Source organism: Narcine bancroftii, chromosome 4 (genome assembly GCF_036971445.1).
Source record: "Narcine bancroftii isolate sNarBan1 chromosome 4, sNarBan1.hap1, whole genome shotgun sequence".
NCBI classification, from domain to species: domain Eukaryota; kingdom Metazoa; phylum Chordata; class Chondrichthyes; order Torpediniformes; family Narcinidae; genus Narcine; species Narcine bancroftii.
The window spans coordinates 96,892,394-96,919,234 of NC_091472.1; the positions used below are offsets into that span (position 1 = coordinate 96,892,394).

A 26,841-nucleotide genomic window follows, 5' to 3' on the forward strand; every position below is an offset into this window, starting at 1 on the left:
CTCTAACTGAAGGTAGAGCCTGTCCCTCAGAATTTTTCCCCAGCCTATGGTTCTCTGGCTTATCCTTACAGCCCTTCTTAACATTAGTCACCCTTTAGTTTTCCAGTTCCTCACCCATAGCTAACAAAGATGCAGATACCTCTACCAGGGCTCCAGTAATTTCACCTCCTGTCATACAACAATAAAAATTCTCAGGCACAGTTGGAGACCATTTGACCTACCGAGTCCATCTCAGTTTCTGTGCCGCAAGCAATGCAGAGCACTCCTTTAGTCCGTTGCTGAGCCTCACAATTTTCCCTCTGCTCCATCCGATTGGCTCATCACTCTTATAGGGCAGCTTGGCTCCAGAGGTTTTTCTTACACACCTCCCCTCCTTTTACCCATAACCATAAAACAAGGAATTGTATTTATAATGTTATGTATATTTAGCACCAACTTAAACCAGTTTAAGTTTAAGTTTAAGATAGGTCAAACAGTTTACCTATCTCGGCTGCACCATTTCATCAGATGCAAGGATCGACAACGAGATAGACAACAGACTCGCCAAGGCAAATAGCGCCTTTGGAAGACTACACAAAAGAGTCTGGAAAAACAACCAACTGAAAAACCTCACAAAGATAAGCGTATACAGAGCCGTTGTCATACCCACACTCCTGTTCGGCTCCGAATCATGGGTCCTCTACCGGCATCACCTACGGCTCCTAGAACGCTTCCACCAGTGTTGTCTCCGCTCCATCCTCAACATTCATTGGAGCGCTTTCATCCCTAATGTCGAAGTACTCGAGATGGCAGAGGTCGACAGCATCGAGTCCACGCTGCTGAAGATCCAGCTGCGCTGGGTGGGTCACGTCTCCAGAATGGAGGACCGTCACCTTCCCAAGATCGTGTTATATGGCGAGCTCTCCACTGGCCACCATGACAGAGGTGCACCAAAGAAGAGGTACAAGGACTGCCTAAAGAAATCTCTTGGTGCCTGCCACATTGACCACCGCCAGTGGGCTGATATAGCCTCAAACCGTGCATCTTGGCGCCTCACAGTTCGGCGGGCAGCAACCTCCTTTGAAGAAGACCGCAGAGCCCACCTCACTGACAAAAGGCAAAGGAGGAAAAACCCAACACCCAACCCCAACCAACCAATTTTCCCCTGCAGCCGCTGCAACCGTGTCTGCCTGTCCCGCATCGGACTTGTCAGCTACAAACGAGCCTGCACTGACGTGGACATTTACCCCCTCCATAAATCTTCGTCCGCGAAGCCAAGCCAAAGAAGAAAATACAAATACTAATGAACCTGCTGTATAAATGCACACCTTCTTTGTTGCTCAACAACAGGTGCAATAGTGATACCGAGCAAATTGCTGTTACTTACCATGACGGAGTTAGCATTAAATTCATAAATGCTTGATGCATCAAGATTACCAGCTGATGAAAGGATGGTACAAGTTATAACCGTACCTGACTGTATTCTTGATCTGGCAAGAAGTCAAATGGATCTTCATTATCATCAGCGTAACTGACTTCAATTTGCTTTAAGGAATCTGTTCAGAAAATTTAACAAACATCAGTCTCGATCCTGAAGTCAACAACATCAGACCATGACAATTAAGCAACAGACATTTAGGAACGCACTGAAAAGTATTATTTGTTTTGCAAAACAACAGATTTTAAATCCATGTCCAATTAACATTTTGACCTTTAATTGAAAATGTTAAGTTGTTGTGGATACTTTCACAGAATACAGCAACATCAATAGTAACACATTCCTTCCCTCCAACAAGTCAGAGTGCTAATTGTGACGTACAGGTAGCCAGTGAGGTACCCAAACTTTAATTTACAGTCGACTTCAGTCAAGGGAGGAAAAGAACTGCAGACTCCACGGCAGATGATTTTCAGGTGATGCTCCTCTTTCAGTTACCTTTCTTTACCCAATCTCTAAATGTCAACCTTCATCCAGAGCCCTAAAAAGCAATCTCCCCCACCCTACCACCCAAACAAAGCTTCATCTGGATCTTTTCCAAACTGCAACCCCATGCCAAAGGATATCCTGTTAACCATTATCCTGTCATTAAAATTTCCAGGACACAGATCTTGCTAGGTTCCCATGTCATTTTCAATTCCACCCAGGTCCACTAAAAAAATACTGAGGCTAACACTTTTGGCAGGTGGCTGCTTATGTCAAAGTATATCAACCAGTTCCAGTGCATATTTTGAAAGGCAGTGACCCTAGTCAAATCTTGTTCAAGTACACATTCTGTCACCTCAAAGATTATACATTGAATTTCCATATCACCAAGTAGGAATTAAACAGCTTTAAAGAATCAGCTGCAATGTAATTCTGAATCTGAGTGAGATGTATCCACAATTTTAGAGTTACAAAATGGAAGAAGCTACACAATTTACAATAATTATTGAAAATATTGGACGTGGGGTAAAGTGATGAGCCTGTGGAGACAGCACCCTGAATGGATGAGAAGCTGAGAAATGACTGGAAGGAATAAATAGAAAGGGATACTAGAATTGGGAAGACCTGGACCATCTGTGGTTGAGAGTTTCTTATTCTGAGGCGTACACATCACCAACAATCTGTCCTGGTCTACCCACAGTGATATTACAACCAAGAAAGCACACCAGAGATACTTATACATTTTATATTTAGACATACAGTCCAGAAGCAGGTCCTTCCAGCCCACAAGCCCATTTCGCCCAAATTCCCCAATTAACCTACAACCTCTTACTTTTTTTTGAAAGGGGGGAGAAAACCAGTGCACCAGGAGGAAACCCATGCAGACACGTGGAGAACATAGAAACCATTTACAGACTGGTCTGGATTCAAACCCAGGTTGCTGGCACTGTAACAGCATTGCACTAACAGCTACGCTAACCTTCTAGAAGCCTGATCAAATTCAGCATGTCCCTGAGGTCTCTTATCATCTTTTACAGATGCTCCATAGAAAGCATCCTCTCCAAATGCATTTGGGAACTGCTCTGCCAATATCGCAAGGAACTACAAAGATTGGTAAACTCTGCTCAGGCTGTTATGAAAACCAACCTCACCTCTTTAACTCCATCGACACCTCCAGCTGTCTCACAGAACTGCTAAAATATTAAAATACTCTTTTTCTTCCCCCCCCCCCACCCCTATCAGGGATAAGATACACATGCTCCAGATGCAAGGATGGATCTCATGCTGGCAAAAGATGATGCTCTTGCATTTTCTTTTACACTTTTCTCTATTCCCTCTGCTAGGTTTTTGTACTTTTCTTTATACCATGCACTACTTGAATACTGTTACATCGCTGTTCATTTACCTGTTATTATTGTACTATTGTCTGTATGAGTTGGAGTGCCTGGACAGCGACTAACAAAGCTTTTTAGTATATTATGGTAGACATGACACTCAAGCAATTCATTCAAAATTCATATGAGAATTTCTAGGTCAATATAATTCAAACCTTTTAATCACTGATTTCCTGTTCTCAGTATTCATGTAATGCTTTAGAAATCCAAGAAAACTGACATACCGCAATATTTAAAAGGAACTACTGTAATATCAGAACAGAAGTAAATAGAAAGTGCACATTCTTATTATTTTATTGCAAAATTAATTTTTAAACTGCAACAACCACTCCTTGAACTGTCAGCTTGTAAAAACATGTTTAATTTTCGCTTGTTCCCCTTCAGCAGTTTCACGAACAACTTTTAAAATATCTTATTCAAAATTAAATATTTTACAAGTCTACTTGTGGAATTAACTGGTATTTACCTGGCTGTTTATCTTCCATTCCATTTTCCTTTTTCTGGCCAGAATTTTGGCGATCTTCGGATTCTTTGTTAAGTTGATTAAAGTTATCAAGGGCATTATTAGTGGCAGACAAGCATCTTCTTATGTGGAGTTTATTAAACACCACACTCTCACAGTTACTGTCAACAGAGTCTTCTGGAACTCTGCTAATGTCTGGACTTTTCCTCTGTTCATTTACATCTGAATTGTCAGCTAAACTGTCCATCTCCTCTTGCAAAGAAGCAGAGTTCATGTTGCTTTCTGCTAAGTTAGAGTTGTGTTGCATTCCTTCATCTTCCTGCAACTTCAGATTTGGTTCAGAGCAGAGGCCAGGAAAACAAATCACTGCCAAAAACCAATGAGCCCTGCAGCAAAATCAAAAGTAAAAACCTGATTTAAATCGTACCATTTAGCTTGAGATGCTGGTTAAAATTAATTAATCCATTATTAAAAACCTCACTGACAACTTTTCAGTTGCAGAACTAGTGTAATCCAAATATGTAAAACTAGTAACATTTCAAATTACATAGTATTTAACTATTTCTGATTAAAATCTATTCTAGATTTCTACAAAGTAATTTATCTCTCTTGGGTTACAATAGGCTCAACAGAAATATCAGACAGAATTCTTGCATTTGCTGCCACCCAGTGAGCTTTGTAGGAAGTGCATGTGGATTTTTTGTCAAAAACAAATGTCATTGCTCTGGATTGGATGTCAGTGACAGGCGTGTGCGTAACAGAATATCCGAAGGACTACAATTCAGCTGAGAGTGGAGAGGAATCAGTCAAAATTGGCAGAAAAAATATCCTATTTCACATTTTGTGGCTTTATGGCACAACAATTGTTCAAATAAAACATATCTGAGAACATTTCAATCTGGAAACGCCAAGAAATTACATATGTTGGAATCTGGAACATCTGTTGGAGGAACTCAGCAGGTCGAGTAGTTATCAGTAAGAGAAAAAGAATGGTCAACATTGCAGGTAAGAATCTTTTATCAGATCTTGATTCTATTTGAAAATTTCTTTCTCAGGATGTCAACATTTCTAGCAAGGCCTTTGTTGTCAGTGTTTATTGCCTATCCTTAACTGTCCTCTTAAATAAATGTAGCTCACACGATCAAGGTAATCCTGCAATACTGATGGGTCGGGAACCTCGTAATTCAGATTCATAGACGATAATATTGGAAATAATAATGCTACATCAGGAATATGGTGTACTTTGGAAAGGAAACTGCAGTTAATGGCATTCCCAAAGGCCAACTGCCCTTGCTGTTGTTGACCAAGGATTGGCGAGATGCCATCTGACATTTTGTGGCAGTACATCCTGCAGCCTGTATGCCAACAGGGAAGGGGACAGAGAAAGTCAACCTTAAGGTGGAGGTTTAGCCATTCAAGTACAAAATACAAACTGCTGGAGGAACTCAGTATCTATGAAGGGAAATGAACATTTCAGATGAAAATCTCTTCAGGATAGGACCTTACAATAGGTCTTTGTGGACAGTCATTCAAGTGGGCTTCTTTGCTCTGTAGTTACAGATGCATCATCAGAGAAACATTCCTATTAATCACCCTCCCCCAACCTTGGTCCTGTTTAATATGAAACACTTGAAAACCTGTGAAATATTATTGCACATTAACTTCAAGCAGGGAAGGCATCACATCTCAGTTCTTCAGAAAATATTAAGACCATTAATGATAATATGTGCTACATAGATAGGGATAAATTAATGCTCAACAATGCTCACGTTTCATTAATTGGAACAAACACAAAGTCCTTTTGAAAGAGATCCACGTGCCGTGTCCATGTTTTCACTCTGGCATGACGTCGCTGTGGTAATCTAAATAGTAGACAGGATTTAAGATGACAAAACCTACCATTACTCAACATAGCTATGAAAGAATATTTGTTGTTATACACCACGTAAAAAAGCACGGCAAATCTCCCCAAATTAAATTGACAGATTATTTATTAGTTTTTAGGATATGGCCATTGTCAACACCTGCCTGATTGTCCATCTTTGATTGCCCTGAGCTCAGGAGGGTGTTGTAGGCTAACCATGTTGAGTGGGTTTTAAGTCACATTTAGGACAGAATGGGAAAGAACAGATTTCCTTGCCTGAAGGTCATTAATGAATGAGATGGGGTTTGTGGCTTTGTACATTACATTACTGAGATAGTTTGTAAACGCAGAATTAATTCATTTCTGAATTTACGATCTTCAGCTATCATGGTAGAATTTGAACTGGAGTCTCTCAAGCAATGACCCTGGCCCAGCAACATACTGATACTTACATCAAAGCTGAGTGCCTGCTCTGCAATGCTGAGCTCACCTGCTGCCCTCATGCCATTCCATTCCCATCACCCTGCTGACATCAACCCTTGCAGCACCAACCTGAGCATCATTTCATATTATCACTTCTGGGCAAAGCAGATGAAGGAGATCGAACAGTGTCCATCTCTTAATGTAGTTGCCAACTCCTCTCAAACCAACGTACTACTTTTACACCAGGGCTATGCATACCATGCACATATATGTGGTACACACTGTAATACATCAATAAATGCACTGTTAATTTCCTAGTCAGAAGGCCTTTTCAGAAGATTCAGACATTCTTTTTTATTTCTGTAAATGTTAGGCCATTCACTGCACTCAGTGGTCATGACTGAAAAACCAAGAGCATGCCCACTTTCTCCAATTTGTTCCCAGCATGCCTGCAAGACTCATGGAACTGTTAGTCAAAAATTTATGCCTTAGTTTTGAGCCCAGCATCCAAACAGAAACGGAATATTCAACTGAAGGTGGGTTTAAACATCATGGGGATTTCCTTATTATCCATGTTGGAAGTTTCAAAGACAACATTAATTGAAACAAGATTTACAAAAAATATTCCAGCAAGCACCATTCCCAGAAGCTCCAAAGTTTATTCTACCTGTTACTAAAGTGGTGCATCAACACCATTTTTATAGCAAGAGGGTAGCAATGGAATGAATAGGTCTCCTCAGGATCTAGAAGAGTAATCGGTGTGTGGAGCCAGAGAGTGCGAGCAAAATCCTAAATGATCACTTCTCATTTGCATTCAACAGTGAGAAGGATGTTCAGGTTGGACAGATAAAGGGAGAGGTACACTGATACTGTGAAGCATATCTGCATCAGAAAGGAGTGCTACAAATATTTAAACCCATTAGAGTAGATAATCCCCACAGTCTGACAGGATTGATCCATGGATAACAAGGGAAGGGAGGATGCTGCTGGGGCTTTGAGAGAGTTTAATGCATCTTTACTCAACACAAGTGAGACACCAGAAGACTGGAAGATAGCTAATGTTATCCCCGGTTCAAAAACATTAAGAGTGGAAATAACATGCTTGTGAGCAACTTGTATCAGGGTATTGAAGACTCTGAGGGACAGGATTTATTTTCTCTTGGAAAGATAGGGGCTGATTAGGAGTCACCATGGGAACTTGTGTATCACAAAAATTTTTGTTTTTTACCTAGGCAACATTCTGGTTATTCTCTTCTTTACCTCTTCCTAAGCCACATACTTCCTATAATGGGGTGACCAGAAATGCACACAATACTCCCAAGGGCAGGCTAACCAAAGTTTTATTTAGCTGTAACAGGACTTACTTTATATTGAATGCTCCACCCAATGAAGACAAGCATACTATAAGCCTTCTTTACCACACTATCTCCTTGTGTGACCACTTTCAAGGAGCTATGGATATGGATCCCCTCTCAAATCCCTCTGCACAATGTTTTCAAGAGTTCTTCTTTAAATGTCTACATTCCCCTTGCATCTGACCTCCCAAAGTCCAACACCTCACACCTGCCCGGTTTAAACCCCATCTGTTATCCTGTAATATTTTTTGATAGCCCTTGACCCTGTCCACAACTCCACAATCTTTGTGCCATCAGCAAACTTATTAATTCACCCATTTTTGTGAGACTTTGGTTACACTCTTCATAAAATCCAACATGTTAGACTTCCCAGAATGTTAATGCTCAACAATACAATGAAGTATTGGAGTTTAGTTGACGTATGCGCGAGAGTTAATGGCAAGAATTCAATATTGTCAAGGTGCTTAACTCTTGTGCATGGGCCAACCGCGCTCCAATACACAAAACCAACGTGTGTGCATCAACTGAAGACTCACTCATGTGCACAGAAATCAAGATAGCCGCGCCCAGCCTATGGACCACAAAACGCTGACTAACAAGTATACGTTTTGTCTCTTACATGCCCTGTATCCCTGTTATAGTTTGTCAAATGCAACATAAACACCATAAATTATATCACATACATATATGCATACACAGTACAACTCCGAAATTGTACACTCCAAAATCCTCATCTATCCAAAATTTTTTTTGAGCTGAACTGGCCTCACAGGTTGGAAAAAAAATTCACCCGACATGAAGTTAGAACGACGATTGTCCTAGTTTCAGGTAACTCCCTTCCCTCTCCTTCCATTTCTTCTTCACCTTCCCCTATTGACATTTCTCTCCAACTCTCCCTCTCCACTGCGTGCCAGTGTCCCAACCGCAAGTAGTCAGAAGAATCCCTTATCCCAGCGTCATCAAGGAAAGCTGCTCTCAGGTAGGAGCAGGACCTCAAGCTCAGTGGTGTTCCCTCCCCTTCCATCCCTCCCTCCTACCCCCTTCTTCATCCCTTCCCTCCCCGGCACTAAAGAGCTCCCGATGCCAAACCCTCCCCTTGGCCTACTACAGCACACACACACCAGATTTCCTCCATGTGTGTGTGTTGAAGGTTATGGGGAGGATTCAGAGTTGGGACTCGGGAGCCAGGAGTTCTGGTGCCCAAGGAGGCACCGACTCGCCAGTGGGTGTTCCACCAGCCCGAAAAGACTCCCTGGTAATCAGTGACAGTGGTTGGTCTATGTCGGTGATCAGCAGCTTCCAGTATTTTTTTTGGTGAAAATTAAACATTATTTTAATGCTTAAAAAGCCTTCCCTTGTTGTTTCTTGTTGTTTAAACATTGATACAAGTGATTTGTGTTGCTATTGGGCTGTTTTTTAAAAAATGACTAAATCGCCAAAGAAAACATTTATCCATCATAGGGCCTTGTCCTGACCATTTCAGATAATCAGTTATACTGCGTATGTGCATGTGTCCATGTATATATATATATATTTTTTAATTTGGTCGTATGTGTGGATGGACGCAAGTCAAGCAGGTCTTAAGTCAGGGAGTGCCTGTATATACATAAAAAAGTCAGAAAAAAGAGCATGTGGCCTTTTTAGTAAGTTTGCAGATGACACAAAACTTGGTGGAGCTGCATATAGCAAAGAAGATAGTCTCAGTTTGATGGAAATATGGCCAATGGAAGATGCCCAATAGAATTTAATCAAATCACTTGCGTGGTAATGCTCTGTAGGAGATCAAATTCTGGTGAGACATATCTTTGGCTTGGCTTTGCGGACGAAGATTTATGGAGGGGGTAAAAAGTCCACGTCAGCTGCAGGCTCGTTTGTGGCTGACAAGTCCGATGCGGGACAGGCAGACACGGTTGCAGCGGTTGCAGGGGAAAATTGGTTGGTTGGGGTTGGGTGTTGGGTTTTTCCTCCTTTGCCTTTTGTCAGTGAGGTGGGCTCTGCGGTCTTCTTCAAAGGAAGTCAAGCAGGTCTTAAGTCAGGGAGTGCCTGTATATACATAAAAAAATCAGAAAAAAGAGCATGTGGCCTTTTTAGTAAGTTTGCAGATGACACAAAACTTGGTGGAGCTGCATATAGCAAAGAAGATAGTCTCAATTTGATGGAAATATGGCCAATGGAAGATGCCCAATAGAATTTAATCAAATCACTTGCGTGGTAATGCTCTGTAGGAGATCAAATTCTGGTGAGACATATAGATTACGGTAAATAGCAGGAACCTTGGGAGTGTTGATATTGGTGTGCACGTCCATAGCTGCCTGAAAGTGGTGACATAGGTGGATAGGGACTGAAAAAGACATTTCGTACATTTGCCTTCATCAGTGGAGGGATTGAGTAGAAGAGTTGCACATCATGTTGCAGTTGTAAAAAAAAACATTGGTTGGAGTGTATTTGGACTATTGTGTATAGTTCTGGTTGCCACACAACAGAAATGGTATGGTAGAAAAAGGGAGTGCAGAAGAGATTCACTAGTTTGTGGCCTGAAATGGAGTGCTGAGGAGTGACCTAAAGGTTCATCAAATTATGAAGGGCATTGATTGAACAATAAAAATCCTTTGTTCCCAGGGCAGAGAATCTTTATGGAAATGTTTAATCAAGCATCAATATTATATACTCTTCAAGAATAATTTTCAACAGCAATAATTACTGTGATACCAAAAAAAAGAGATACTTTGCAACCAGTATCATATTGACCTATTGCATTATTTAATGCAGATCAAAAGATTATTGCTAAAATACTGACAAATAGGATGACTAAATTAATAAATATGGATCAGACAGCCCTTGTAAAAAAGAATCAATCAATGGACAACATGGCCAGATTAATTTGTATTATACATTTAGCAAAAAGATTTAAGTGTTGCTGTGGCTTTGTTTATCTTAGCTTTTGAGCCACTAGCAGATTTGGGATTTATGGTTGGTCAAGAGCAGCATAAAATTAGTTTATTGGCAGATTATGTTTTAATATATTTGACAGAACTTGAGACTTCCTTGTGAAAATTACACTTTAATTTGGAAGAATATGGTAAGATTTCTAGTTACAAAATAAATTAGGACAAAAGTGAAATTATGCCTTTTATGGAAGGAGATTGTAGTCATTGTCAAATAAATACTCAATGTAAGTGGCCAAAACATGGGATTAAATATTTTGGGATTCGTCTAGATAATAATCTAAACAAAATTATACAAAAAGATTGAAGATTTTAAAAGATGGATGACTTTACCTATAACATTAGTAGGAATGGTTAATTTTACTAAGATTAATATATTCCTAAGAATACATTGCCACAAAAGATTTTTCAAGAATTAAATAAACATGTCAGGAAATTTCTTTGAAAATGTAAAATGTCAAGAGTTTCTACAGAAAGATTAATGTGGAAATATGAATTGGGAGGCCTACAGCTTCCTAACTTTAAAAATTATTACCAAGCAGCTTAAATGAGATTCCTTTTTTGAAGGAGTAGAAAAACTAGCATGGGTTAAAATAGAATTGGATAAAATAGGAGAAAGATTATCAGAGAAATTTATATATAAATGTGATTCAAAATTAATAATTGGTGTTAGAGAGATACCATTGTTGAAACACTTGCTTACTGTTTGGAATAAGATAAACGATGAAATCGGAACAAAAGGAAGTATATCACCCAAGATGCATTTGATTCAAAACTATCTAGTACCTTTTTCAAAGGACAATCGATTTTTAAATATTTAGTTTAGTAAAGGTATTAAAAATATTGAAGATTAACAGTGAGTTGGAAGCGATCCTCCGAGCAATCATGATACTATCTTTCTTTTCCTTTCTTAATATCTATCTATATATATATATATATATATATATTTGGGGGAGGGGTTATAATCATCATGTCGCGAATGAAATTTTCTTAAATTTAAACATCTATTATTCTTTATAATGGTTTATAATTAATTGCATGTATGGAAAAAATGTAAATAAAATATTCAAAAAAAAACAAGAGGGAATGGGTTTAAGATGATAAGGCAGAAATGTAAAGGATATCTAAGGGGTAGGTAGATATAAGCATCACAGTCAAAATGAATAAGGTGGGCAGAAAGGATCTGTTTGAGCTGTGACCCTAGCCAGATCCCTACTTGTCAGAAGATCTGGTTCATTAATGAAAACACATTTACACCACCTTTGATTTTAATTTAAAATAACTTGAGAGTCCTTGGCAAAGCTTTTTTTGTATATGTTAAAGGTGTTACCCAAATGTCCTAACTTTGGCAGTAGGACTGGGCAGAAGCACCCCACGGGGAAGCGCTATGTCTCTGCTCACCAGTCTCCCCAATTCTGTATCAGTAGCAGCACTGCCATTACAGCAGCGCCATTTTTCTTTTAAGGAAAGTCTTAATTTTTCTTTCAAAATGAATGGGTTAAAAACTGCAGGCTGGTCACTGGATTAATTATCATATACATTGTTCAATGTACATGTGGACCAAAATTCTTGATGTGGCTGAACAGATAACTTTTTTTTTAAATCCAAAATTTCTTCATTAGTTCACTGAAAACCTAAAAGTATTCAGATTTGGAGAGGAGCAGTTACTTGTCATGTGAAGACTTGCAAGTGATTTTTTTGTAAATTCCTTACTCAGAGGAAAATCAGATCAGGTACTATTTATTGTCATGTAATAAAACAGAAATGTTTTTTTTTATACACGAAATTACCTTTAGTTGCCACAAGGCAAACAAAAATTCACCATTTGCATTGACCAGCACCTTTTACAGTCAGAGAAAGAGAAGCAGGAGAGTCCCCTCAGAATCAGAGTGCCCTTGGATTCCCCTCTAACACTCCCGCAGACTCCAGTTCATTTCAAACTATCAGCAACCTGAACCCAGATCCAAAACTCTGACAATGTGGGCAGCCCAGTTGGCGAAGCAATTAGCACAACGCCTTTACAATGCCATCGATCAGGACCGGGGTTCAAATCCCGTGTTGTCTGAAAGAAGTTTGTATTTTCTCTCCGTATCTGCATGGGTTTTCCCCTGTTTCCTCCCAGCATTCGAAACGTTAAGGGGGTGTAAATTGGGGGGGGCATGGGCTGGTGGTTTTCTATGGACTGTTATCATGTTGTATGTCTAAATTTATAAATCTTTATTTCAATTTAGATGAGGAAACTTTAAGCACCCATGGCCCTTTAGAAGCTCTGAGCACCCTCTTGAATCATGAGCCAGTCTCCAGCAACCCACAGCCTGCTATGAATCCTTTGACCTCAAGTTGCCAGCAGACTGTAGCCTGTGTGGGTTGCTTGCCCACAAGTCGCTAACAGCTCACCGCCTGTGTATGTCCTTCAGCCACAGAGCCACCATGGTCATTGTCCTTAGGGATGTCTCCTCTGCTTCTCAACTGGAGGTGATCTCAACGTTATTGGTGCCCTGTGCCAGTCCACCGCTACCCAGACTCTGCAGCCTCATGGCTGCCAAACACAGGTGCTGCCATCTTGGGCCCAGTCCCCACAGTTGCAGTATTTTAAATAAAACACCATCGCTCCTTTAACAGGCCGTTTAAAGTCTGTACGGAGCAATTGGCAGTAGGACTGGGCAGAAGCACCCCACGGGGAAGCGCTATGTCTCTGCTCACCAGTCTCCCCAATTCTGTATCAGTAGCAGCACTGCCATTACAGCAGCGCCATTTTTCTTTTAAGGAAAGTCTTAATTTTTCTTTCAAAATGAATGGGTTAAAAACTGCAGGCTGGTCACTGGAGAGGTTCTATCCATCACTCCTTGGGCACGCATATAGCAAATTAGGCACAACCACCTTGGAGATGATGTTGTCGATGAAAGACACGTGCAGTGGACCCAGCAATCCAGGACATGTTGAATGAAGCCATTTACAGCAGGTTCTACTATATTTTTACAAAAGACACTCACAATGACAGTGGAAAGCACAAGATTTCCAAATCTATTTGAAAGTATTCTTTGAAGAATATTAGTGCCCAAACAAAATGGCAGCAGCTCCACTTTCCTCAACATAACCTGTTTATGCCCCATTCATTTAGAAAAAGAGGAAGCTCTGGATATTTACACAGCTTTTCTTCCTCATGCATTCGACTGTTCTTTTTCCACAGAAAATTATTCTGAGTCAATGATAGCTTACGATAGAGTGACAGAGTCTGGAACATTGCGGCGCTCTCGTTGGTTCAGACGTTTGTAGAAAAAGGAGCTGAAAATGTGTATTCTGTCTGCATCCTGCTGTTTGATCTTTTCCAGAACTAAATACCTACAAGTTCAGAACAAAACACAAAAAAAAATCACAGCCTACAGTTCTTTCATAATTTTGGATCTCCTCGCATATAACAAAAATGCCCAAAAAATATGACTGTAATTAAGGTACAAGATGTGTTAGCATTTATTAACTGTGGGATCAAGTTTAAGAGCCTTGTTACCTTGCTTGGTCCCCACTTGGAATATTGTGTTAAGTTCTGATCATCTCACTAGAGGAAGAATGTGGATGCTAGAGAGTGGGTGCAGAGGAGATTACAAGGGTGTTGCCTGGATTGAAGAGCCTGCCTTACAAGGATAAGGTGAATGAACTTGGTCGTTGGAATGACAGAAGATGAGGGTGACCTGACAGATGTGTACAAGATAATGAGGCTTTTAGGGTTTTTAAACTGCAGGTATGTAACGGCACAATCAATGAAATTTGCCATTACATCGGTGTCTAAAAGGGAAAGTGCAGGAATTCTTGAACTGTGATTTACCCTGCACTGTGATTTATCCTGCAGGACCCCAATACATTTTGGGGAAAGCCTGCAGTCTAAATCACACCGCAAAATGCACCTCATGAATCCGACGTTAGGCCACGTTGTTGCACGTAAACGCACCAGGACTAACATGCCCAGGAACTTAAGGTATGCAGTGTGAATGATCACAAGGTGAGTAATTATGTTAAAATTTTCACAGATTTTTACAACATTGCTGTCTAAAAAACACCACTGATTGTTTGGATAGTCTAAAACAACACTATTGATTGTTTGGATAGCCAAGAGGCTTTTTCCCAGGGTTTAATGGCTTACACAAGGGGGCTTGGGATGCAAGAGATAGGTTTCTCAACACAGAGTGTTGATAATGAAAGACAGAGGCAGTTTTGTAGCAGGGTTCCATTGTCTTACGAATCAATCACAGTTGGACTTTTTTTTTCTCCTCACAGACTGTCACCGTACAAGTCATTGAGATTTCTACTCAGTTACTTCAACCATTTTATTCATCACTGACCATCAGGCCTACACTTGGCTAGGTGATCAACATTTGCAATACATTTTGTTACTATATTGTTAGTGTTGTTTCCTGCAAAAATTCTCAATAAAGACTAAAGAGTTACTTACTTTAAATAAAAATCTATAATAACATCATTTAAGAATTCTCCCTCTTTTAGACAGTAGAGATCTTCATTAGTCACGGATATGCCACCCTTTGATGGTGGAGGAGGATAAACTATCAACCTGGTTATAAAAATTGAACAGTTAGAATTGTCCCTGTGGAGTGGAAATGCAAATCTTCAGTAATTTGTCATCTTTGTTCATGAAACACTCAAATCCAGAACTGAAAATGTTGATTCACACAAATAATTTTCAATGTTTAAAAAAGGTAAGTGAATACAGAATTCAGGTCGGAAGCTTTGCTGATTCATTCTGAGCGATAAACATGAGGGAGGAACAAAGAACAAAGACTCGAAATAACCAGACAACATTCAGTGGGACTTGGGTTCAGTCATCGTTCAAATTTCTTTTCTCTTTTTCTTCATCTGGAGGAAGACATTTAGCTTTTTGCTTCCAGCAAGTTATCTCAAGCATTCTTTAGAGATTTAATCGACAGGAAACCTGAACCTCATGTACCACCAACCTCTTTCATTAATACTTGCTAGCCAGAGTAATTTATATTTGTATAAAAATCTTCAACTTCTCCATAAAGCTTTTGGTTGCAAGTGGCAAGCTGGATGCAATTCATTTTAACTGTATGCTTGATTCACATGGTCATTATAAAATGCACGCTTGTTCATGCAATTTCTTTTTAATTTAACACTTACTTTTTAATAGGACCCGTAAAAGATGAATGGCATGATCCCGAACCATCATCATTTGAGCGGATAGTGTTCCGTAAACAGTATTTGGGGTAACCCTAGAAAATTAAAAAATAGATTAAGAAGAGAAAAGGAAGGCACTCTCAAATAATGAAGCGAAATGAACTGGAGAAGCTGAAAATCAGAAACAAGATGCCAGAAACATTCTGTTTTCATTTTGGTCATAATATTGCACAATTTCACACCAAGCAAAAAAGGTGGTTACCCCACTCAGATTTTCAGGCAGAAATGAGTGAGCTCTTGCCTTCCTTATTGCATGACAGCCAGAGCTCAAATTTCCTACTTAACAACCAATATGGAAGAGAAGACAACATTGGACTTTTAGAGGAGCCCAGATCTTTTGTAGACCATTGGAAAACAGTGGGAGGATTAACCTCTTTCCAATTCAATAGTATAGATCTTCTAGCCATTAGTGTAAGAAAAGCAATCATACGATCCGCAGGAAGAGATAAATAAGTCAAATCTATCATAGGTAATCCAAAAATTGCAGTAATGGGATGTGGTTGTAAATCAATATTCAAAACGGTAGATATAATGGAAAAAATTTCCTTCCAATAATTCTGTAAAGAGGGACAGGACCAAAACATATGTGTAAGGGAAGCTATTTCCAATTGACATTTATCACATATAGGATCGATATGAAAATAAAAACGATGGAGTTTATCTTTAGACACATGAGCTCTATGAACAACTTTAAACTGTATCAGTGAATGTTTTGCACATAGAGGAGTTTACCAGTCGCAGAATTTTATTTCAATTTTCATTGGAAATATGAAGGTTGAGTTCTCTTTCCCAATCATTTTTAAACTTTCCAAAAGTCCCAGAATTAATTTTTGTAATTATATTATATAATTTAGATATCACACCTTTTGGAGGGAATTTTGAATATAGTATATCCTCTAAAACAGTCGTAGTCTCCCGATTGGGAAAAGAGGGTAAAGTCGAAACTAAGAAACTCCTAATCTGCAAATATCGAAAGAAATGAGATCTAGGTAAATCATATTTCATGGATAATATACTATGTTTAAATTTAGAGAAAATTAGAAACTCTGTCTATGAATCCCCTTCTAAGTTTGAGTTAACCTGGCGACCATTTATTCAATATTTTCATTTGTGGTGAGTTGATCTGGCTCTGTTTTCGTTTTATGATTATGTATGATAATTGGGCTGTTAGATGAGATCGGAGTGATCGGCGTGATTTAGCTATATCGGTAGGTTTTTTTTAAAGTTTTTAATTCAGATTTGTTTTTTCTTCCTTTTTGGGGTTTTTTTTCTCTCTTTTTTTATATATTTTTATTAATTATATCTTTTTTTTAGAGATAGTTCATACTTTAAACTGATCTAAATTTTTTTTATGATATATTTTTATTCTGCAATATTATTGTTTAATATCTCTGTATTAATTCGTTATTTACTATGTATTTTTCATATCTCTTTGAACTGTATGTGTTTATAAATTATAATAATAATAAAAAGATTGGAAAAGAAAGATCTTTTGTAGAAATGCAGATTAAAAATATTTAACTGTTAAATAGAATTTAGTATGATTTGAAGCTGTTCAATATTTTATCTAATTGACTTAACAATAAATCTACTGGCTCATCCATCTTGTATTCATCAATTTTATGGAGCTGGAAAATGCATGCAATATTACTATCATCGAAACAGGAAGTGAAAGAGCATTTTACTTCTGCATCATTTCACCTTGCATGCCAGTAATAATATTGAAACATGGAAAATATAAGCAGCTGGCCATTCAGCCCATTAAGCTTACTCCCCAATTCAATCCAATCATGGTTGATTGTACCATTTCAATTCTCTATTCCTGCTTTCTCTTCATACCCATTGATCCCTTTAGCCATTAGGGCCATATCCAACTCCCTTTTGAAAAGAGGGTATATCAAATGAACTGACCGTAATAACCTTTTTTACTTGGAAATTCCACAAGTTTACAACTCTCTTGGTGAAGTGGTTTCCATGCTGTCAGTCTAAATAACCTTTGACTGTGACCCCTTGTTCTGGACTTCCTGAAAATCATGAACATTATACCTTTATCTAACCTGTCTCGACCTGGCAGAATGTTCCATGTCTTTATGAGATCCCCTCGCATTCTCATTTAAGGTGGCGTGGTTAGTATTGTGATTAGCGCAAGCGTTTGAATCCAGTGCTGTCTTTAAGGACATGTTATGCTCTCACCGTGTATGTGTGGGTTTTATCTGGGTGCTCCAGTTTCCCTTTAAAATGTGTGGGGATTGTAGGTCAATTGGGTGTAATTGGATGGCATGGGTTGTGGACTGAATGGGCCTGTTACTGTGCTGAATGTCTACATTTAATTTTATAAATTAAAAAAATTCTTCTGAATTTCAACCAGCATAACCATAATCTATCCAAACTTTCTTCATATATTAGTTCTGTTATCCCAGGAATCAGTATGGGGATCTTTTGCTGCACCTCCTCAATAGTAAGAAATGTCCGTCCTCAGATAAAGAAGCAAAAATGGCACACAATACTCAAGATCTGGCTCTGCCAAAGCCCTATATCACTGCTTATACATTCAACACCTCCCTCCCTTCTTCTATATACTAAACCTAATTGCCAAGAAAAGACATTAAATGGCACAAGTCAGATGCGAAGAAGGATTCCACTTGGGGAAAAGGATAAAATTTTTAAATATCATGGTGGTGTATGGCAGTCAGAGTCTGGATTTCAAGATCTCTCTGATTCAGAGGTTTCCCTTTCCAAATTATATGTACAATACACAAACGTCCTGGAGGAACTCAACAGGAAGGCACCTGACTGAAAAAAAAGATGGGGGGGGAAAGAAGAGGAGAGGAGGGGAAGGAGCATATTTAACAGGCATGAGGTTAAAGGTAGATATTAGGTGGGAAGAGAAAAAAAAACTGAAGCGATGGGGGAGGGTAGCTCTGAATAGAGAGGGAAGGGGGAAATCTGATGAAAAGGAGAAGATTTAGGGCAAGTGAATGATTTAAGGGAGGGGGTAATGGTAATTTGAGAAGTCCACATTATTGCCATCTGGTTGGAGACTTCCAAGACACAATACAAGGCACTGTTCCTTCAATTTGCGAATGCTCTTGGTTAAGGTTACACAAGGTCAAGGACTGACATATCTACATGGCAATAGTGTGGTGTGTGGAACTAAAATGACTGGCAACTGAGAGATACTTGCTGTGGCTGTAGACAAACCAAAGGTGCACAAATAACAATCACCCAGTCTGCATCCAATCTCCCCAATATAGAGGAGGTCACATTGGCAGTACCGGATGGAGCAAAAGACCCTTACAAACAAACAAGTGTACTTTACTTGGAAAGATAACATGCAACATTACAATGTGCTCCCTCTTGATAACAGGGTGGAACCTGGTCATCAGGTGCAAGGTACTGCTGTACATGGCACAGATGTGGTCCATTCCCTGCACCTCTGCCCCAGCAGTTATCAAAGTAGTTTTCAGATTCATTTGGAGGTCCAAAATGGATAGGGTCCAAAGGAGCGCCATGTACAAGTCACCAGACAATGAGGCAAAGACGTACCCAACCTGGTCCTCATTCTGATGACCACCTTCATGTGTAGCTGCATCAAGCTGTGTGTGAAACCAAAGTATGAGGGCACCAATTATCAATATGTGCTGAGGTTCTACCTGTCCCAGTTGTTGTGAAGGATAGGCCTGGCCCCATTGTCGTACAATGTCCCAGTTGGCTGGACTTTGCCACATCATCTATCCTTCATGGACAAGTTATTCCAGGACAACACCTTTGACCACAAGCCAATCAGGCAATGGTCAGCACAGAACATCCTGCAGAAAGTGAGAGATGGGGATGCAACAGATCCAGTGGGATGGTTCCTTTAACAGATTGTCCAGGTTATCTAGCAGAATGTTCACAAACAAGCACCAGGACTTGGCCTTGTACAACCAGAACATAACCCTCCACGCATGTTATCCTCAGGATGGCTGCAGTGGAGTGGAGATCGTTATCCACCTCTTTGCTGAATGCAGATTCACAAAGAGTATATGGAGAAGGATGCAGGGAACTTTGTCACAGTTCATCCCCAGCAGCAGTGTGACAAAGGACTCTGATCTATGGACTGTTCCCAGGGACGCACTCTGAGTCTGATGTCCAGAATTGCTGGAAGACTATAAACTCGGTGAAAGATGCTCTTTGGTCTGTCTGAAACCTGTTGGTCGTTCAGTATACTTAGATGTTGGTCCAGGAATGCTGCTGACTGGCACAATCCAGGCTGCAGGAGTACGTGCTGAGGAACGCACTGAGGCTTGGTGTAGCCAAATGCGAAGGCACTATGGGGAAGGACCACAGTCTAGAGTCCTCCCCACTGATGAACTAATACTCAAACAAGGGTGGGGGAAAAAGGGGTGAGAAAGATGCCACAGGGGAGGTAATGGAGTATTAAAAGAATGTAAAATGTACAATGAGTATGTATCGATATGATTGACACCATGAATGTAAAAAGTGTTGGAACAGTTTCCTTGTGTGTAAATAATTTATTGTGAATAAATTATATTTTTAGAAAAAAAATTACAACATATACACTTGATATTATTTGGCATGAATATTATTAAAACTGAATAATATATAGGATTATTACTGAATAAGTCAATAAAACCACAAGGCATGGAAGCAAAAATAGGCTATTCAGCTCAATCATGAGCTGACCCATTTCCCACTCACCCCCACTGTCCAAGCTTCTCCCGATAATCTTTGACCCCCTGGCTCATCAAGAATCTCTCAATCTCTTCCTTAAATATACCCAATTACTTGCCTCCACAACTGCTTGTGGCAACAAATTCCATAGATTCACTACCCTTTGGTTAAAGAAATTCCTCCACATCCTTTTTTCAACGCTGAAGTTGTGTTCACATATTCCCAAGTCCTTTGCATCTGGGAATTTTCAATTTTCTCTCCATTTAGAAAATAGTTTTCCCACTTATTTCTTCTACCAAAGTGCATGACTATACACTTTCTGACATTGTACACTCTTCTACCCATTGTCCTGATCTTTCCAAGTCCTTCTACAGCCTCCCTATTTCTTCAACACCACCTGCTCCTCAACCTACCTTCATATAATCTGCAAACTTGGCCAAAAAGCCATTCATTCAACAATATACATCATTGATATACAACATGAAAAGTGACCCTAACATTGGCCCCTGTGGATCACCACTAACAACTGCCAGCCAATCTGAATATGATCCCTGTATTCCAACTTTCTGCTTCTTGCAAATCAGCCAATGCTCTGCCCACGCTAGTATATCTCCTGTTGTACCATGGGGTCTTGTTAATTAGCCTCATGCACAGCACCACGTTAAAGGCCTGAAAATCCAAGATACACAACATTCACTCCATCTTCTTCATCTAGCCTGCTTGGTACTTCTTCAAATAATTCCAGTAGGTTTGTCAATACTGATACTGTTCAGTATCACTGAATAGTGGTGAGGGAGGTGGTATAGGTGCAAGTGCAGCATTTCTTGCAGTCACAGGGGTAGGTACCAAGGGGGCGAACAGTGGGAAGGGAGGAAAAAATGAGGGAGTCCTAGAGAGTGTTGTAAGTCCCTATGGAAAGCTGAGAGGGGAGGGGAAGATGTGCCTGGTGTTGGGATTCTGTTGCACATGGCTGAAATTGTGGATGTGGAGGCTGGTGGGGTGGTTGTAAGGATGAGGTGATCCAGTCCTTGTTGCATCTCTGGGCTTTGAGAAAGATGAAGCCAAAGAGTAACTCCTTGTTTTTGTTTCAATTTGACAATTTGAAAGTAAAGAAACCAAGAAATTTAAAAAAAAGCATTTTGATTTTTCATTCCTGGTTAAAAAAAAATTCAGAACAAATAAGAGGGGAAATTCACAGCTTTCAATAACAATGTCCTTTCTTCTTTCTACCTAATTCCTCCTCTCCTCGGGTGATTTTTCCTGTTTATATAGATCCATTGGTAACAGTCTTACCCCTGTTGATTTCAGGAGTAGTCATTCTTCATTTGACAGCTTTGATGCCATGTACTAGTGGGTTAAAAAAGAAAAGCTCACATTTTCCACAACCCCAAATCCTTGACTGACTCTGCATGAGACAGGTTTGACAATTTAGTCCAAGCATGTTCTCAATAACAACGCAGGATATAAATTGCCAGATCATCTACAAACATGTTGGTTGATCATTGGCCAGGAGATTCCTAGATACTAAGAGGACTTTCCTTTTATAGCCACAAAGTCACATAGCCTACAAGGGCATACTTGCCTTCGAAGAGATGTAATAAAGTTTCATTGGTTGAATATTTGAGCTAAATGGGTGGCCCAACATTCAGAGACTGAATGGAATGGTATATTTCCAGACCTTAGAAGAACCAGGAAGGAATCTCATTACAATTCCTGTCGATTTCATATTTGATCTCCTGGCCTGCTGACTCTGGAATTGGGTTTTGTGGTTTCAGGAAAATGGAATTGGAGATTAAGGACAAGGATTAAAATTTTCTGCACTCGATGGTGATGAATACTTCAAATTCTTCATTTCAAGAGAGTTATGGGCATTTAGTTATGCGTACATTCACTGACGAGATCAATACATTTTTAGGCATTATAATGGACACTTCTGTCCCTTCGTTCTTATAATAGGTAAAGAAGTGCCTATTCTTCAATTTGCAATGGTTCCCTCGAATATATCTATTTGTTAACATCTGGAAAACTGCATCAGGTATGGAAATTTTGTTTATCCCTGACTCAGAAATAATTGAGGCAGAATGCTGGCATTGGCACAAGAAAAGTGAAAACATCATAGTCCGGAATTTGGTCATGACAACATTCAAGGCTTTTAAAGACCAAGTCAGGCTGCTGTAACTTCAAACGAGTCTCGAAAATCAGTCTGGAAAACAGGTACTCTTCATCGACTACAGCCTTCAACACCATTATTCCCTCAGCGCTGGTAAAAAAGCTACAAACTCTGGGCCTCTGCACCCGCATCTACAACTGGATCCTTGACTTCCTCATCGGAAGAGCACAGTCAGTTGTAATTGGAAACAATGCCTCCTTCATACTAATTATCAACACAGGTGCACACCAAGGATGCATGCTTAACCCATTGCTCTAGTCATTATACACTCATGACTGTGTGGCCAGGCTCAATTAAAATACTACGTACAGCTGTTGGCAGAATCACAAATGGCAATGAGGAAGTGTACAGGAGGGAGATAGATCAGCTTGTTGAGTGGTATCACGCCAACCTTGTACTCAACCAAGGAGATGATTGTTGACTTCAGGAGGAAGTCAGGAGAACACGATTCAATCCTCATCTAGGACTCAGTCATGGAGAGGATCAAGAACTTCAAATTCTTGGGTGTCAACACCTCTGAGGATGTGACCTCTGTCCTCAAGGACCCCCAGCCCATGCTCACTTTACTTTGCTACCATCAAGAGAAAGATACAGGAGTCTAAAGACAAGCACTCAGTGTCACAAGGATAGCTTCTTCCCTGCTGCTATCAGATTATGAATGCTGCAAAACAACGAATTTTGTGACTTGCTCATGACAATAAATTTGGATTCTTAACACACACCTCTAATAAAAGGATATAAAAATGTTTATCTAATTCTCCTAGAACTTCTTGGATGTGTGAAATATTAGCCAGATTATGCATTTCAAAAGCACATTTTGTTGTCCACAAGTGAAACTATAGCATAGAACATTGCAGCATAGAAAACAGGTCCTTCTAGTCTGTGCCAAACTGCTCCACTGCCTAGTCCCATTGACCTGCGCTCCATACCACTCCCATTCATGTACCTAATCAAATTTTTCTTAAATTTGAAAACTGAACCCACAATCACCACTTCACCTGGCAACTTGTTCCACACACCCACTACTCTGTGCAGAAATGTTCCCCCTTCACCCCTAAACCACGTCGTCTGATTTGTAGCTCACCTAACCAATCAAAAAAGCCTACTTGCATTTACTCTCTCCATACCAATTAGAATTTTGTACACCTCATTCTTCTACGCTCCAAGAAATAAAGTGCTAATCTGTTTAACCTGTTCCTGTAACTCAGTTCCTTGGGTCCCAGCAACATCCTAAATCTTCTGTGCATTCTTTCAATCTTACTGCTATCTTTCCAGTAGCAAGGTGTCCAAAACTGCATGTTCTTTCAGTTGGGAAATTTTGGACAAAATAAAATTACAAGGTTGAACATTTTAATTTATGAAATATTAAAGAATACACTTTCTGCCATATTTCATGTATTGTTACAATGCCATCTTTAAAAGTAAATAATTATTTTGGGAGACTGAAGTTGGGAAAAGCGTAATAATTCCAAGCCTTTCCTCCTTAAACACAGTTCACTATCTTGGCTTGACACCATCATGAACACAAAGTTGTTCTGGCCAACCAATTATGGAAAGGACAGCAGTCCTTTTGAGAGGGAAAAGCATTGAAAAAGAAAACAGCCAACAGTAACTGAAATTATCAGAAAATAATAAAATAGGAATATTTATACAATCTTCAATGATTCAAGATCATGTAGAGGGAAAAAACTAAAGTTAAACTTGGTGGTGTGAAATTTAAAATTTGAGAAAGCAAATGAAAAGTCAATAAAATGTGCCATGGTTCCAGCAACATCATTGAGATGAGAAACACATCAGCTCACTGGCTAGCTTTATTTCTTGCAAATGCAATGAAACAAGGACACCAATGGAAATGAAGCTCCCAGCAAAACATCGATGCTTACCCTGCTGTCCTTGAGTAATGGATTGCTTTTATGTTCTTCAATGTTCTGTGTAAACATAAGAAGTCTGTTGTTTGCTTCAACAAATGGTATAGAGGAAAAAAAGTTTGATATTTTGTTCTTTTTGCCAACTTTTGTTAAAATTCTTTCAAAAATAGCAGCTGCTCGAAGCTCCAGAACCGACTCAAAAATCAAAACGATGTACCTTTCATCAATATCTGTAAAATACAAAAGACCAAACTGTTCAATACCAACTTTTTGACATTAATGGTCAAATGATTATCGTGATGTCATGAAAGAATTGCAGTGACGTGGTTCCTCAGAAAGATGCATGAACAATTGTAGTATTGAATAAATGAAGTTCAATATTCATTGGAAAGTGGTTAACGAAAACACCTGGATTTGTACAATTTTTAAGGTGAAGGTGGGTACAGAAATTATTTTGCTGTGGCACAAGACGATTAAGGAAAGCTAGATTGATTGGGTTATGGATTTTTTAAAAATAAAAAGACCAGGGCTCGTGGAAAGGGAATGTATGACAATACATGGCTGGAGAAGGTTTGTTTTTTAAAAAGTTTCAATTTACTTTCTGAGATACAGCATGGTAACAGGCCCTTCCAGTCACAAGTCCATGCTGCCCAAACACACCAATTAACTGACAAACACTTTATGTTTTGGGAGCGTAGGAGGAAACTGGAGCATCAAGAGGAAACCCACACATGTCACAGGGAGAACATTCAAACTCCTTACAGACAACGCCGGATTTGAAATAGGCTCACTGCTGGTGTACTAGCGCTGTACTAACTGTGCTGCCCTTAAAGAGATAAAGAGGGATCAGGTCCCCTTAAAGAGATAAAGAGGGATTAGGTCATGGATGTGGCATTACCTGAATTGTAGAATGAACTTAAATAAATGTGGCATTTTTGCAGATAAAATTAATACTTACTAATTATGTTCTTTTGCAATGGTCAGAAGATATTGCATTTTGAGAAGAACAACTAAAATACACAAATTTTAAAAAAATATACCCACTAATGATGAGAACAAGATGCTGCCTTTCCTCAGCTAACCATTCAGCAGCAGAGCCAGGGTGGGGTAGCTCTCCAAGCCCAAGATGGGTTGGCTGCTTTCATCCCTCTTACACTCAGGCTGAGGGTGCTGTGGCCTGGCACTTGGTCCAATTCCTGGAAGCATATCCCACAGACCTGCTGTCTGCCCCTCACTGGTGGGGTAGCCAACTTCCGAAAGCCCCTGCAGGCAGTTCACCCCACCCACTGTCCCAGCTTTCTGACAGTGAATAACAACCCACCCATGTGTGCCTATTTCTCCATAAACTCCCCTTGCATACCACCATACTGTCACTCCCCTTCTGAGCTAAATATCTGGAATAGAGGGTCAATGAGATGTATTTTGCAGGAGCAAACACAGATGGAGGGACAGAAAAAATTAAGCAGCAAACTACAGCTACTATTGGAGATCTTAAGATTGAGGGCTTGAGGGGAGTAGGAAAGGGAGATTATACAAGAAAGAGTCAGAGTAGCACAAACTTGGAATTGAAAATTTTAAAATTGTATTAGGTATCAAAAAAATGTAGGTCAGCAAGAATTTGCTTGTAAAGCTTTGACCAAGTTACAATTTAAGTAGGCTGAATGATCAAAGATTGGCCAGATGAACAGTTGAAGTGTCAAGTTTGGAGCTGACATAAGCTAGTGACTGGTAGGTCAAGACACAAGCAGGCCATGTTACAGAAGGGAAGGAGGGAGTGGAGGAATGGAATGGACATGGGCGATGGTGTTACAGAATGGCACAGAAAATGAATGCTGTCATAGTCTGAGTGAAGAAAGAGGTGGTTTCAATTCTGAAACATTGATGAGAACATAATAATGCTGGCTACAGAAAGGGTTAAATAACCCAGGTTGAGATAGGATGCATTCTTGGTTGCTGAAGAGATAAAAGGGAATCAGCTGAAAAGAAATATACCAAGGCGAAGGGATTTTAGATATGTAGGAAGATGGAGTAGCTAAGGCCGTTGTATTGGACCAGGACAGGTTGCAAGGGCATTAGCTGAAGGTAATGAACAGAGTACAGAGACAGAAACTGTTCCCATGAGTGGGAAGGTCAAAAACTAGGAGACAGCATGAAGACAACTGGCAAAAGATCAAAATTGACATGAGGAAAAAAAAATAGTGGAATGCACTGCCAAGGGTAGTAGTGGAGGCAGATTCAATTGTACTGTTCCAAAGGCAGCTGGGAACAAATCTGAAAGGAAATATATCAAGGGATACATATTGTAGATGAAGTTTAATTATTCTGACATTGAGCTGGTATGGATTCAAATGGGCTGAATAGTTTCTTTCCATGCTGTAGCAATTCTGTGAGCCTGGAAACTAAGCATCTCAACTGTGAACTTAAAGGTGCTCAGCAAAGCAGTCATTTTGTATTTTATCCCCAGATGTGGGAGAGCCCACATAGCGAGCTCTGAATACAGTACACTACACAGAAAAGAGTACAAGTAAATCATTGTTTCACCTGGAAAGAGAATGCTTGGACCCAGTACAATGAGAACAT

General features: G+C 39.6%; 1 protein-coding gene across 10 annotated transcripts in view; it reads right to left on the minus strand.

Moving 5' to 3' along the window:
* The window catches only part of senp6a (SUMO specific peptidase 6a), a 194,197-nt gene that overhangs the window by 27,289 nt on the left and 140,067 nt on the right, over window positions 1–26,841 (minus strand). For all 10 annotated transcript variants that reach the window (XM_069932103.1, XM_069932104.1, XM_069932102.1 and 7 more), the window contains 7 exons: window positions 24,277–24,491; window positions 15,493–15,584; window positions 14,792–14,908; window positions 13,564–13,686; window positions 5,527–5,619; window positions 3,761–4,143; window positions 1,453–1,535 (listed from right to left, as the gene is read on the minus strand). In XM_069932103.1, coding sequence (XP_069788204.1) covers window positions 1,453–1,535; window positions 3,761–4,143; window positions 5,527–5,619; window positions 13,564–13,686; window positions 14,792–14,908; window positions 15,493–15,584; window positions 24,277–24,491 — 1,106 coding nt within the window. The remainder of the gene's footprint in view (window positions 1–1,452; window positions 1,536–3,760; window positions 4,144–5,526; window positions 5,620–13,563; window positions 13,687–14,791; window positions 14,909–15,492; window positions 15,585–24,276; window positions 24,492–26,841) is intronic.